Source organism: Phalacrocorax carbo, chromosome 6 (assembly GCF_963921805.1).
Source record: "Phalacrocorax carbo chromosome 6, bPhaCar2.1, whole genome shotgun sequence".
Classification (NCBI taxonomy): domain Eukaryota; kingdom Metazoa; phylum Chordata; class Aves; order Suliformes; family Phalacrocoracidae; genus Phalacrocorax; species Phalacrocorax carbo.
In genome coordinates this window covers 20,223,994-20,236,770 of record NC_087518.1, presented here as the reverse complement: position 1 = coordinate 20,236,770, position 12,777 = coordinate 20,223,994, and the positions used below count along the sequence as shown (strand labels likewise).

Below are 12,777 nucleotides of genomic sequence, written 5' to 3'. Positions count from 1 at the left end.
ACATGGTTAGACCCCAATATTGATTAATGCTTTTAGATGTTACTGTACTACAAATAACTAATTGTTAATACTTTATAATTATGGCATTCATTTCCTAGTGATTCATGGCCTTTAAAGGGTGCTGACTTCAAGGAAATGCTGAAGAAGGGGAGATTTAAAATTAAGAAACAGAAAAACATGGCTATGAAGTGACAAGAATTTTGCTAATAAGTCAATGCAAAACAACAGTCACGAGTATCCACAATTTGAACAGATTAACTGTCTAATAAGAATTTCAAGACAGATGAACGTAAGGCATAAGAACACCTAGAAATCTCTACAGAGAAAGACTGCTTCATGCACACAGTGCCTCCCCCCATTTCCTTTACTGACAGCTAAGGATATTCTCAAACCACTTGACCCAGTGGATGACCTAGCAAAAGGAAGACAGATAATTCTGTTCTTCAAAAAATTAATCACTGTACTGGTTCTGGCTGGGATGGAGTTAACTTTCTCCACAGCAGCCTGTCTGGTCCTGTGTTTTGGATTTGTGGCTAAAGCATTTTGACTATTGTTGAACCGTGCTTGTACAACCTCAAGGCTTTCTCTTTTTCCCAAAGTGCCACCCCGAGCGAGTAGGCTAGGGGATAGGCAAGAAGTTGGGAGATGACAGCTGACCTGAATCAGCTAAAGTGATATTCCATACCATATAACATAACATGCTATAAGAAAACCAAAAATTAATCTATTAGAAGTACCATTCTAAGCAACGTCCTATTCAGGGTAGGAAGGAGAACACTAACTATATCCCAAACAAGTCTGATGAATTTCAAGTATATATCCTAGTCAAAATAAAGTAGATAAAATTACAAAATCATCCTAGATGGGCAAAAATACCTTCAATGATACAAGTGACACTGCAAGCCAACTTTTTTCATTTTTTCTTGGATCACACAGGAAGATAGGCACAGGGTGAGCCTACTGCTTACACCATAGCACAATAACAACTGCAGAAAGCACTGTTATGTCTGAACATTCGTGAGAAGCTGGAGATGAATGCAGCCACTTGGGCTGCATCTTGATGTTGCATCAATGTGTATTTCTGCGTGTCATGACAAAACCATGTACTTGATAAGTTTTGATGAATGAAGATGCAAACCTTTTGTTTTAAAGAAACTGACAGTATGATAGACATAATGCCTCAGTAAAACAGAAACTGTCAGTGCAGGAAGTACATGCACTTTCCTAATTAACTGATTTTTAACACTTCATGCTTTAGATTCTCAGTATGCCCAAGACAAAGGTTTAATCCAAGTACTATAAATGAAAACTGAAAGAATCATATCCATTCCAGTGTGTTCTGGACAAGTCACTGTACCTTAAAGCCCTATTCCAACTTTGCTTTTACATGGACTCCACTGCACAGCGTAGTAGATAAACCAAGCAGACTACCTGAAGCAATACCACCACACTGCACAGTGATACGTGCCAGCTAAAGCTACCATAGAGTCTAAATATTATGTTTCTAAGGTGAAACATAAAACCCAGGAAAATACACAATCCTTTGCAGCTGATTTTTTCAATACCATCTAATGATATTTGATAAGCTAAGAAAAGTGAAGAGTAGGCTGATCTACAGCTCTGCCCTCTGCATACCCCATACAGCAAATAACCCCTGGAAGATTACTTCCATGCTAATAAAACTGGAGAAAAACAAAAGGAAAAGTACCCTATTATGCCTGTTCCCCCTGCATATTAAGACTACCACGTGCTCATAACTTCTTCAAAATGCATTGTCTGTACATATATTCATGCTGTAGGTTCTTGCAGGCTAGTAATGAAAGCCAAATTACTTAGCAGTATATGCAAGAATGTGTCCTGGTCCTTCCCTTGTTCCTAGGGCTTCTTCAGCTGTAAGTATTAGCTAGCAGGATTCCTGCTTAGCTCCTCTGAACCCTAGAATTCATCAAAGTCTCTAAAGAGGCAGGACAGAAAAATGGATTGGGAATTTATGTGCCAACATCACATATAAAAAAAAAATTATTAGGTAAATAACATAACTTTCACCTACAATCACCTGTACATATGAAAATTCAGTGTGGGGAACTTGAAGCCATATTACAGAAACCTGTTAGATGAAGTCTGAAAAACAGTTTTTTCAAAGATGTGTAACACTGAAGTCTCAGCAATGGGGCAACCCTAGTTGAATTGCAAAAGGGGCTCTATGGTAGGCCTGCACATCTCAATCTCTTAATCTAAGCTATTAGAAGAGCTACCAATGTTTTTTAATCTTTACTTGAAAGTGTCGGGGACAAAACAAGATATTCTTTACAAAAGCCACCTCGTAACCCTTTTCAGTTCTCCATTGAATCAACAAGAGGTCTGTCACATGGAAAAAGCTCATCCCTTTTGAGCACTCAGTAGCAGAAAAACAAAAGGGTCCTAATTTAAAGGTATTGATCTATTTTTCAGAAAAATAAAGCTCAAATATCTGGGTTGATTAAAGTAGGATCAGCTGCAGACTGTAGGAAAAAACAAATTCCAGATGTAGTATCTTCACAAACAGAACTCTGAAAACTACTTACATAACTATTTATGGTAAGTCCTAAAGCTAAACTTGGTTCTTAAAGAAAGCACTGCCAGTAGAATCTGCTACAAGAACTCAAACCTTCTTTGTCCTACAAAAATAAGTATACTTTGCAGTATTGTGAGTAACCCTCAAATCTGGAGGAACGTTATCTTTTGCATAAACTAGCCAATAAACAATTGTTTGTATCTTTGAATCTGCATACAAGCTGTTTGCAGAGTATCTTCATGCAGAGCTAAAGGTACTCAAAGTGACTCAGAAGAGGGACTGTAACAGTGCTTAGCAAAAGCTTCTTGATGCCAAAACCACTCAATGCCAAGACCACTCTGTCCTGAGCTTGACGCTCTGAACAGCGCAACAGGACAAGCAGCAGATGAATACCCAAACCAGCCTGCCAACACCGTGTCAGGGAACAGCGTCATGCCAGCAGAACCACAGGAATATGCTAATAATGCAGTCAGAAAGATGCCACAACAAAAGCTGAAGAGATAGAATGCATTTTATCTTGGTGTTAGCCAAATAGAGGGCCATCAAGAAGCCATTCCTATGCTCCAAAAGACTAGCTTGAATAGCCAGGCAAGATCTTCCGCAGCAGCTGTGTGGGTCCAAGATACTTCAGTTCCACTGGCACACTCCACAAAAGGCAAAGAAGAAAGTGGATGAAAAGGGAGAAAAAAGGCATAGAGGAGAAGGGACATCTCACTGGAGACATCTTCCTCAGGGTAAACCCAAATTACTGGTAGTGAATCGTTTTGGCCCAGCCCGCCACAGGAGAGCTCCCAATTCCAGGTGAAAGGAAACCTGCTTCGCTCCCACGGCAATGACGGTTTGAAGCATGATTCCTCACTCACCTGTATAGTACAAATTGGAAGCATGGCAAAGATATCTCTTCTCAAGCACAATGAATTCTTCAAGAATTTAAGAAAAAACCCTAATTGTAAGCTATATCTGCTGCTTAAGTGTCCCAAATACTGGAAAGCCTTCATTCGACCACAATGACACTGCTGGAATAACAGAAGGAAACTTCAAATATACTACATGCAAAGCTTAAGAACGCTGTTATTAACATATGCATACATTAAAACCACATAAATAAATACTTGTGTGGATACTGGAATTTGCACGGGTAAGATAATATTCTTTTAAATGGTGCTTCCGCCATCAACCAGTGTTTCTTTTCTTCAGTGAATATATGAGAGTCTCATGGTAATAATTAAAGTCACTGAAGTTGTAGCATTTTTAATCTAAAGAAAACTGCTCCCTAGCAATAAAAATAAATGGCCAACCCAGACATTTTAAATTCACTCTGAATGCCACTATTCACAGCTACTGCCACTGGCAGGGCAATAGCCAAATGACTTGAAAAACAGGGTGTTCTTTAGAACATACAGTCCACACGTATTTCAAACGAGTATGCTCATGCTTTGTTACTTGACAAAAGAAAACTTCATCTTTCAGCATTTACAGGTGGCATACTATTGGCATATCCTTTCACCTCTTCAACGCATGGCATGTAAAGCGGAGACCACCACCTATTGTTTCAATTCTCTTTCAGTGGCAAGATCATAAGTGGAAGGGCTCAGGGAGGGGAACAGAGAGAGGGGAAAGCTGTGAAAGCCAAGCTTATGGTACAACTGATACCTTGAAGAATATTTGTTACCTTTGAGTGAGACCAGTCAAGGATCCGAGTCCTTCATGCAAACTATAAAACTATATGTAACTATAAAACCAGCCTAGTAACATCACATGCTTTAGAGATTGCATAACATTTGATAAAAACATGGATGGAGCTTTTGGTAGCTTCAGAGATAAAACCGACACTAAGCCCATGGGTTTGAACCCTGCCATACTAAATTACTTGGGGGGGGGGCAGGGAGTGGGATATTGACAGCAAAAGGCATTTGTCAGATTCAGACATTTGTGGCCTGATATGAAAGCACGCAGAGTAGCAGGCACACAAATTAGAATCCAAAAGTTGCATTTTCAAGCACATGAACAAGATTCAATGAAATACAGTTGTCTCTGTTACTATGGATTTTATTTAAAAAATGCATAGACAACCACAATAGAAAAATATTTTTTAAAGTGTTATCAATTGGTATTCATACTTATTAGCCTTAAAGAGACAAATACATGTGTGTATATATATGTGTGTGTGAATGCATATGTATTTATTCCTTTACTCTGCAAATACACATAAAACTTAGCTGCAGAGGTACCCAAAGACTTGATATAGGAAATTCCCTACTTCTTAATTCAATTACTCTAAATGCAGCAACTGCTTCTTCCACAAGTCACTACAAAAGAGCACTTGCTCTTTTATAGTAACAATAGTTATTCAATAAGTCGTTAGGATTAAAAATAAGTGCATTCAGAAGTACAGCTAGTATTTGAATCTTTGTCAGCCTTGAATTCTTCAGGGAGTCTCTGAAGTCATTCTTCATGACAGTACAAGGTTTGTGTGTATGTGAATCCCTTTAATCCAGACAGTAAAGTCCCTACTGTAGAGAATTATGCACGAACTTTTCTAAGAGGTGAAGCTGAAACAGCAATGGATCTTCTGTCAACTCCCACAGTAGTGACCCCTATTTGCATGGGCTAATATTAATTTATCCAGTTTGTCTGGACAAACGAATCCCCAGTAAATAATGCAGAAGTAGAAGATGAAGTATGTTTCATTCTAAATTTGCAAGGCAAACCAAGGACTGTGCTAAACCACAACTTAGAGAAGAATGGTTAAATAAGGACTACTTTTTTTTCTTTTAAGACCCTGTTCTGCACATTTAGTGTGCTTTTTTGCATAATTATCACATGCAAGATCTGCAACACAGACCATTTGAATATTCAGATGAGTTTCAAATTGTGGAGTTCCAGATGTTATTATCAAAATTAATATGTTTTTTTTTTAATATGTTAAGTCACCTCAACGAAAATGACAGCATAGAGGGCTTTAAAAACAAAATTGAAAAAAACTCTGTACAAACACCTCCTTCCACCTAGGAAAACACTTTGAGGGACTCTTCTCAGCAATTTGATGACTGTCATGAATTGTCTTTGAGGAACCATCCTCAAAACTACTGGCAAAGGAAATATGCAGAGCCTAGTTATTATAACATTCTGAAGAAACACTGGATTATCCTTTTGCTTTTCGTTAAGCAACCTCCTCCTTTGAGACTGAGTTTTTATTTCCCAAAGTTTTGAAAGTTTCCTTAATTACCAGAAACGGTTGAAAATATCATGACTGCTTTCAGCAATAGAAACTGTTTTACCTTAGAGTTACACTATCCTAACACAAAGTAATAATGTTTTCCTGAGCTTGCACCATGTACTAATTCACGAGACCTGGTAGAATGACTACAATCACCACTCAGTGCTCGAGCAAAGCTCAGCCCATTACACCACGTGTTTTTTTAAAAAACATGATCATTTGCAGGTATAATACCACAGGTATCGTTTATGGCATGCTTCAGGGATTAAACGTCACTATTGCACTGCAAAACTCTCATTCAACAGAAAAATTTTACAGATATAGGCAAAGAAAAATTAGCATGTAAGAGGCTACTTTTTCATGAAGAGTTAAGTCAGTACGTAAACAAACAGAACAACTGAGTACAAGAAAAAGCATCAAGAGCAGAAGAGGGTTCTAGGCATGAGATAGGAAAAGCAGTCTTCTGACAAGCATGCAAAAGGTTTCTGCAGCAACATTAACACTGCAGACAAAAAAATCACTGTAAACTAAATAAACACAAAATCAAACCTACAACTTGGCAGAATGTGAATTTGGAATTAAAATTTGCAGATCTGGTTTTGAATTTCTTCTAACGCTTCAGGATTAAGGTTACATGACTCCACCTCAGACTATAGTGAAACATGATCTCATACTGTATCTTGTCAACCTACTTCAATAGACATATGTTTTACACGACTTGCTGAGTCTGAACATCAGGATAAAAATAATTCTCCTTTTAAATACAACAACTTCAATCACACTATTCATGTGAATAAAGCAGAGGATTAGGGCATTCAATTTATTCACACACAGCCACATAAGAAAGAACTATAGTTGTAACATTTACCATGTCATTTTCCTTTAGTTACAAAAAACGACATGAAGATAAATGCAAAGCAATCCCCCCTAAACCCATATTCTTTACATTTTTTCTAGTATTGCTCCCAAATGATTTGCTAATCTATTTCATAACTAATATTTTTCATGCGTTGAGATGTTTCTAAATAATAAACAGAGACATACTTAATTGAAATGCATAACAGTAACACTGAGAAAAACACAGTAAAAAAGATAGTGATTATATACTTCACATGATGAAAATTCACTGTAAGACCCAATTACAATACAACAATCAGGTCAGGGTTCAAGATTTTCTGGACAGATGGTTAACTTAAAACACACTGACCCTCTAACAGACTGGATTAGTGCCAACAGCACTCAGCCTCTCCTATAAAAAGTGGGTCAGATTAGGTTTTATTCAAGTGCTTTGATTTGATGCATCATGATTTCTAAACAACTTACTAAAATCGGCTAGATTAACATATTTGTATATTCTTATATAGAAAATGGGATTTTTTTTTTCTTGGACATCACACTTACCTTCACATTTCTCTAGGATCTGGACAGTTTCACCTAGTTCCAGGACCAAGCCTTGCGGCACAGCTCCTCGGAAGCTGCATATCACTAGAGGGTGGGGAAAGACAGAGAGAGACACATATGAGGGTTGAATCTTTGTGTGAGTTTTTCTTCTAAGCATACCACTTTAGCTCACCCTTTACATAAAAATACCTATTACATAGCTGCCCAGAAAACCTGTCAGCCAACTTCTCATCATCAAATATCATTATTTCGGCCCTTATCAGAAATTAAGCTTAGTGGCAACATAAAAGCTGTGCTTATTAGAAGATTTTTGAATTATGCAAGGCATGTAATCACTTTAATCACCAACCCCTGATACACATCACATACAAAGATTTTCTTGTCTCACAGTTCTTACTCTAGTACACAATTCATCAATGGAACAGACAGTCCTAACTGCAAAGATTATAATAAGAAGTCAACTGCAGAAATTACTTTCCTCCAAGTTGAAGTTAGTTCAAGTACTCTCTATGCAACTAATACACTGCAAAAATCCTATATTACCATATGTTATTATACTTAAGTAGATATATATAAAATAATACATAAGAATCTGTACTTTTCATAAGCACTAACTAACATGATATACATCTTAAACATTTTTCTAGGTGTCTTTAGTTTTCATTAGCCAGGCAAAATAAGAAGCCGTCTTAATATTTCAGAAAATACAAATACAATAAAAAATTACTAAATAAACCTCAATTTTAAAAAAATATCATAGCATATAATGATATATTATTTGACGATATTTATCAAAATATGATAGGGACATTGCAACAGGGACATGGACATGGGTGGTTGCCTGACACATGACATGTCAAAACAGAGGATGAACTGCAAATAAGGTTCACCCCCCCCAGTCCCGTAATGCCTGTTCATCAGCATTTAAAAACCTCACTCATGCACAGATTTAATCATTCAAGTACCTTGTTCTAAGTAAATACATGCTCAGTCACAGAGCACACCTTATGTGTCACCTACTCACACACACACACTGGAGCACAAGTGGAATTCTATGAGTTGGAATAGTGACCTCCAGTGGGCACGGTCCTCTTTTCCAATTTAAGAGAACAGTCCCTTTTTAATGCAAACACTCAAGCTATGGTTAAGATGATGTTCCTATATGATGGAGCTGCATTTCATCTCCTCCCTGAATATCTTTTTATGTCAAAGCCACTGAATCCCTTATGACTAAAGACTCTCTGTGCAGACCTTAATGCAGTTAATCAGAAAGTCTGAAGTCCAGGGGAAGAACACCACGGAAACTGAGACTATCATCTGCACCATCTACCAAAAGGTATGTTTCTTGAACCCTGAATTTTCAAGAAATAATAAACTTCCACCAAAATAAAATACAGTTTCAACCATACATACAGATTTCATGAAGGGAAAGGGCAAGAAAGAACAAGCTACATACACCAGGCAAACACCCACACAGATGAGAGTAATATGAGAAAGAATTTGAACCAAAAATCTGAAAGGAACCAAACAGCATCAAATATTTGCTCTTCCACAGTGAGACTCAATGCAGTGTTTCATTAAAGAAGGGAAAACTAGGGATTCCATCAATAAACCTAAACTGTTCTCTCAGCTCGTAGGGCCCAGCAGAAGCCACTGCTGGTTAAATGAAGGTTTCAAATTCTTGTTTAGATCAGAGACAGGAGAAACATAACAGCTGCCTCCAGACTAGAGTAAAGCAAACAACATAATCCAAGAAAAACACCAAGCACGTCAGCATTCTGGATTCATTCTTCTCCCATGATGAAACCATAAATCTGGATTTCAACCAAAGAAAAACTACTTAATGCTTCTCCCAAAGTGCAGGAACACTGACAGCTGCTTGCTTAACTGGCAGGCCACAATGAAACCTCTAATGGCTTCTCCTTGCCCCTCTAGTATTTCAGATAGCAGTAGCCTTTAGATACAGAAAGTGGGTCTTTGTCTAATAGGCAATTTTGCCAAAACAAGAAGGTACAAACATCTTTTAAGTTGTTCTGCAAAATGCAGTTCTATATTAATGACTTTTCCATTCAGACCAACAAAAATACTAAAAAATTCAAGTACATCTCAAAGACACAGAATTTAAAAAATCCTGGGTGAAAAGCTACTATTGAAAACACCAGAAAAATTGAGACATTGTAATACAGTAGCAAGATACATTCATTTATGAGAGTAATTCTAGATACATTATTGTTCAGAAAAATATATACATGATAATATTAAACCCCATTCCCAGGCCATTTTCAACTTCTCTGAACATGCCAAGATTATCATGGCACAAAGACACTGGTCATGGGACAAATGAGTATTAGTGGTTGCAGATGAAAGAGTAGTTTGAATTGTGAAGAGATTAACAACTGACTGGTCTTACCCAGCTGAGTCCAACAAGTAATAGTCTGAAAAACATTATTGCTTGTTAACACTGCATTAGAAGTTCTCAGTTAGCAAAGACCAGCTGGCTTCCTATTACAATTTTGTACTATATGAAAACTTCTGAATAAAGGATGCAAAGAAACTGGATTTGATGCAACTACTAGTTCTTTGGTCATCAGATACTTGCCTATTATGTAACAATAAAAAGTAAGCTTGGAATGAAAGCTAAAGGAAAGGTACCAGGAAAAGAGAGTACTGTTTTTTTTTCAACTGGTGATATAATAAATTTTAAAAATATGGCCAAGAATAATGGCTAATATATTTAGGTTTACAAGAAGTAATTCTAATAGATTGGTTAGTTTGTAGGTGCAAACGCTCCATTTACAAAAGGTTTCTACTGGTCGCACAAAGAAAATATAAGGACCCTACTGCATCAATATGTAATCAGCTCTTTAGAATGCAGAGTACTCTATTGATAAAGATAGCCAAAGCTCTTTTTTTAGGTCTACTTCAGTAAAAAAATAAAAAAATAAACGAAAATCACAGAGCAGAAATGAACTGATCCCATCAGCTGTAGATACAATCTGGATGATCATTCTCAATTAGAAAATAAGCTCTCACACAAAAATAACATCCACCTCATGATCCTCATTTAATACAGCAGTATGAAATCTAATGCCTTCATCAGTAAATCTGTAGTCATCAATAAATGATGTAAGTCTCTTCTGTTTGACATTCTTAATAATCAATAGAGTATATGAATAGCAATATGGATATTGTCAAAGTAACAGAAGCCAAATCTCAAGAGTAGTGACTTTCTAGGCACATTAAATGAAAATCTGGAAAAATTAAAGAATTCAAATAAACTGACCCAATACACAAAACCATATCTTGTTAAAACTGTTTAACAAGAATACAGTTTAACATCTCTGAAATAAAAAAGAATGGTAAAAATAGCTACTGATTATGACCATATCCCAGAAATTTGAGGCTATTTTATAGTCTGATACATGATTCCAAAGATTACTTCCAAAGTTATGGATGTTACTTGTTCATTAAGCTAAAAATGCACTATGCAACACAATCTTATTTATGAAGTCGCTTTTAGGTACACGGTTCTTCTCAGCAGTATTATTTGAAAAATACTAACACAAATGCAGATGGAAAATATGGAATAATTTAACCATTCTGGAGAAATTAATTTACAGAGAGGATTCCAATAACTGACTTCTGTCCTTCCACAGAGAAATGCTTTATAGCATATGATCTCCTACAAGCTGTCCATCAATCAACAAGTCTCCATTATTTCTTACAAGAGTCATCCCATCAATCACCAGAATACAGAAATGCATCATCAAAATAGGCATACAGCAAACCTTTTACCCACCAGTTCACAGATCTGAATGATCTCTCTTGGATTCCAGGACAAACTGCTGAAATATTTCACACATCTACTTTCAGATGTTAAACCCCCTTGCCATCATTCAGGGTTAGGAGGTCACAGTTCCCCCTCATGAAACGTAATTTCAAACCAGCAGTTAAACCCAACATTGTGCCAAAGAGGAATGCTTTGGAGAAGCACCACACGCCACTTTCAGGATTATGTCCAAGTCAGAGGTTCCTTAACTGTGTGTGGTACTTGAACTGTACCAAAGTGGGCCACAGCAAAAGAAAGCCTTCCCTCTGCACCTCTGTAATTTATTCATGAGAAAGGCACAAACTACTTCACACAGGCAGTTACTCTCAAGCTGTAGCAGACAGTACGAAGGAACTGGCGGTGTAACGTATAAGAACAGATGGCATTGAACAAACAGTTTGCCCTTTCCTGGATCTTTGGCTTTCCACATTCAGAAGTGTTTTCCTTGCCTGTGCGCATGCCCTGACAGAGTATAAGCAGCTGCATTGTAAGTCACCAGCTGTAAGAGAAATTGCTTCAAAAGAGTAAGGCTACACAGATAAACATGACATCTTACGAATAGGTCAATGCATCTTTGCATAGCTTACTGATTCCTCATGCGTTAGATATCTAAAGGAGATACCTGCTATATGGCCAAAGATGATCCAGTTGATACAGCCCAGCAGGTTTTACAAAATCTATTCTGAAGCAGCCCGTCAAAAGCTCTTACAGAAACTGAGCTTGGCTGTGATAAAGCAGGAAGGCACTTGCACAGATAAATAAGTAGCAAAGAGACATGAAACAGAAGAAGTAGCCAGTTTTCTTAGCGAAGACAGATTGACCAGAAAGCTCTAACAGCATCTCTGCTGCAGTCTTTTCTGCTTAAAAGTATTTCTAAATGATCCAGAAAAAAGCTGATCATTTAGAAAAGTGAGAAAGTTTGTGAAGCCACTCAAGCTATTCAGGCTGATAAACAATTGCAGATGCACCAAAGTCTGCAAGTAGAACAGGCAGATGTACACCATTTAGTTCATCTGTATGGTGTTTCATGAGGGATGAACAATCCTTATCACATATACAGAACAATCATCTCTCCCCTTGCTATTGCCACACTGAGTGAAACCCTGGAATGTTATTCAGTTTTTGTCATGAGCTCAATGCTCAGCCACTGCCAAGCACCACCCCCCTCACCACCACCACATCACAGCAGAATACTATCTTGGGGGAAAAAAGGGAAGGCACCATTACCTACAGCACTGTATAAAATTCACAATGAACCCCCATGCGCCAGTCTTCCCCTTTCTCTTTTGTCAAAAATGTATCCTTTGTCAAAAAGGACTGAACAGCATAAAGAAAAGTAGAAAGAAGTGAGACAAGAGATACCAAGGACTGCAAAAGGGCTTTTACACGATTTATTATGAACCAAGACAGGACTCTTCTACCAGTAAAACTGACAGCTGAAAGGGGTGGAGAGAGTATATTTGGTAAGTTGCATGGAGAAGGTGAACAGGGAACAACTGCTTATCATCCCTTCCAGTACAAAAAGCAGAGCAGCATCAAATGAAACTGCAGAGGAGAGTTCAGGACTTTATTTAATAAAGTACTTCTCCATACAGTGCACAAACTGTGAAACACCTCTCAAGATACTGTGGGTGATACAAATATATAAATCATTAAACTGCTCAAGTTCAAAATCAAATAGGGCAAAGGAATGCATGCATAACACCGTAGGCTCAGCAAGTCCCTGACCCAGAAAGCAGTTAAGTCTTGGGAAATCATCACATATGTTTATCT

General features: G+C 37.4%; 1 protein-coding gene across 12 annotated transcripts in view; it reads right to left on the bottom strand.

Moving 5' to 3' along the window:
• The window catches only part of DOCK3 (dedicator of cytokinesis 3), a 222,954-nt gene that overhangs the window by 194,902 nt on the left and 15,275 nt on the right, over window positions 1-12,777 (bottom strand). For all 12 annotated transcript variants that reach the window (XR_010373348.1, XM_064454097.1, XM_064454103.1 and 9 more), the window contains exon 2: window positions 7,176-7,259. Coding sequence is in view for 11 of the 12 variants with exons in the window: in XM_064454097.1 (XP_064310167.1) it covers window positions 7,176-7,259 (84 nt within the window). In the remaining variant the exon portion in view is untranslated. The remainder of the gene's footprint in view (window positions 1-7,175; window positions 7,260-12,777) is intronic.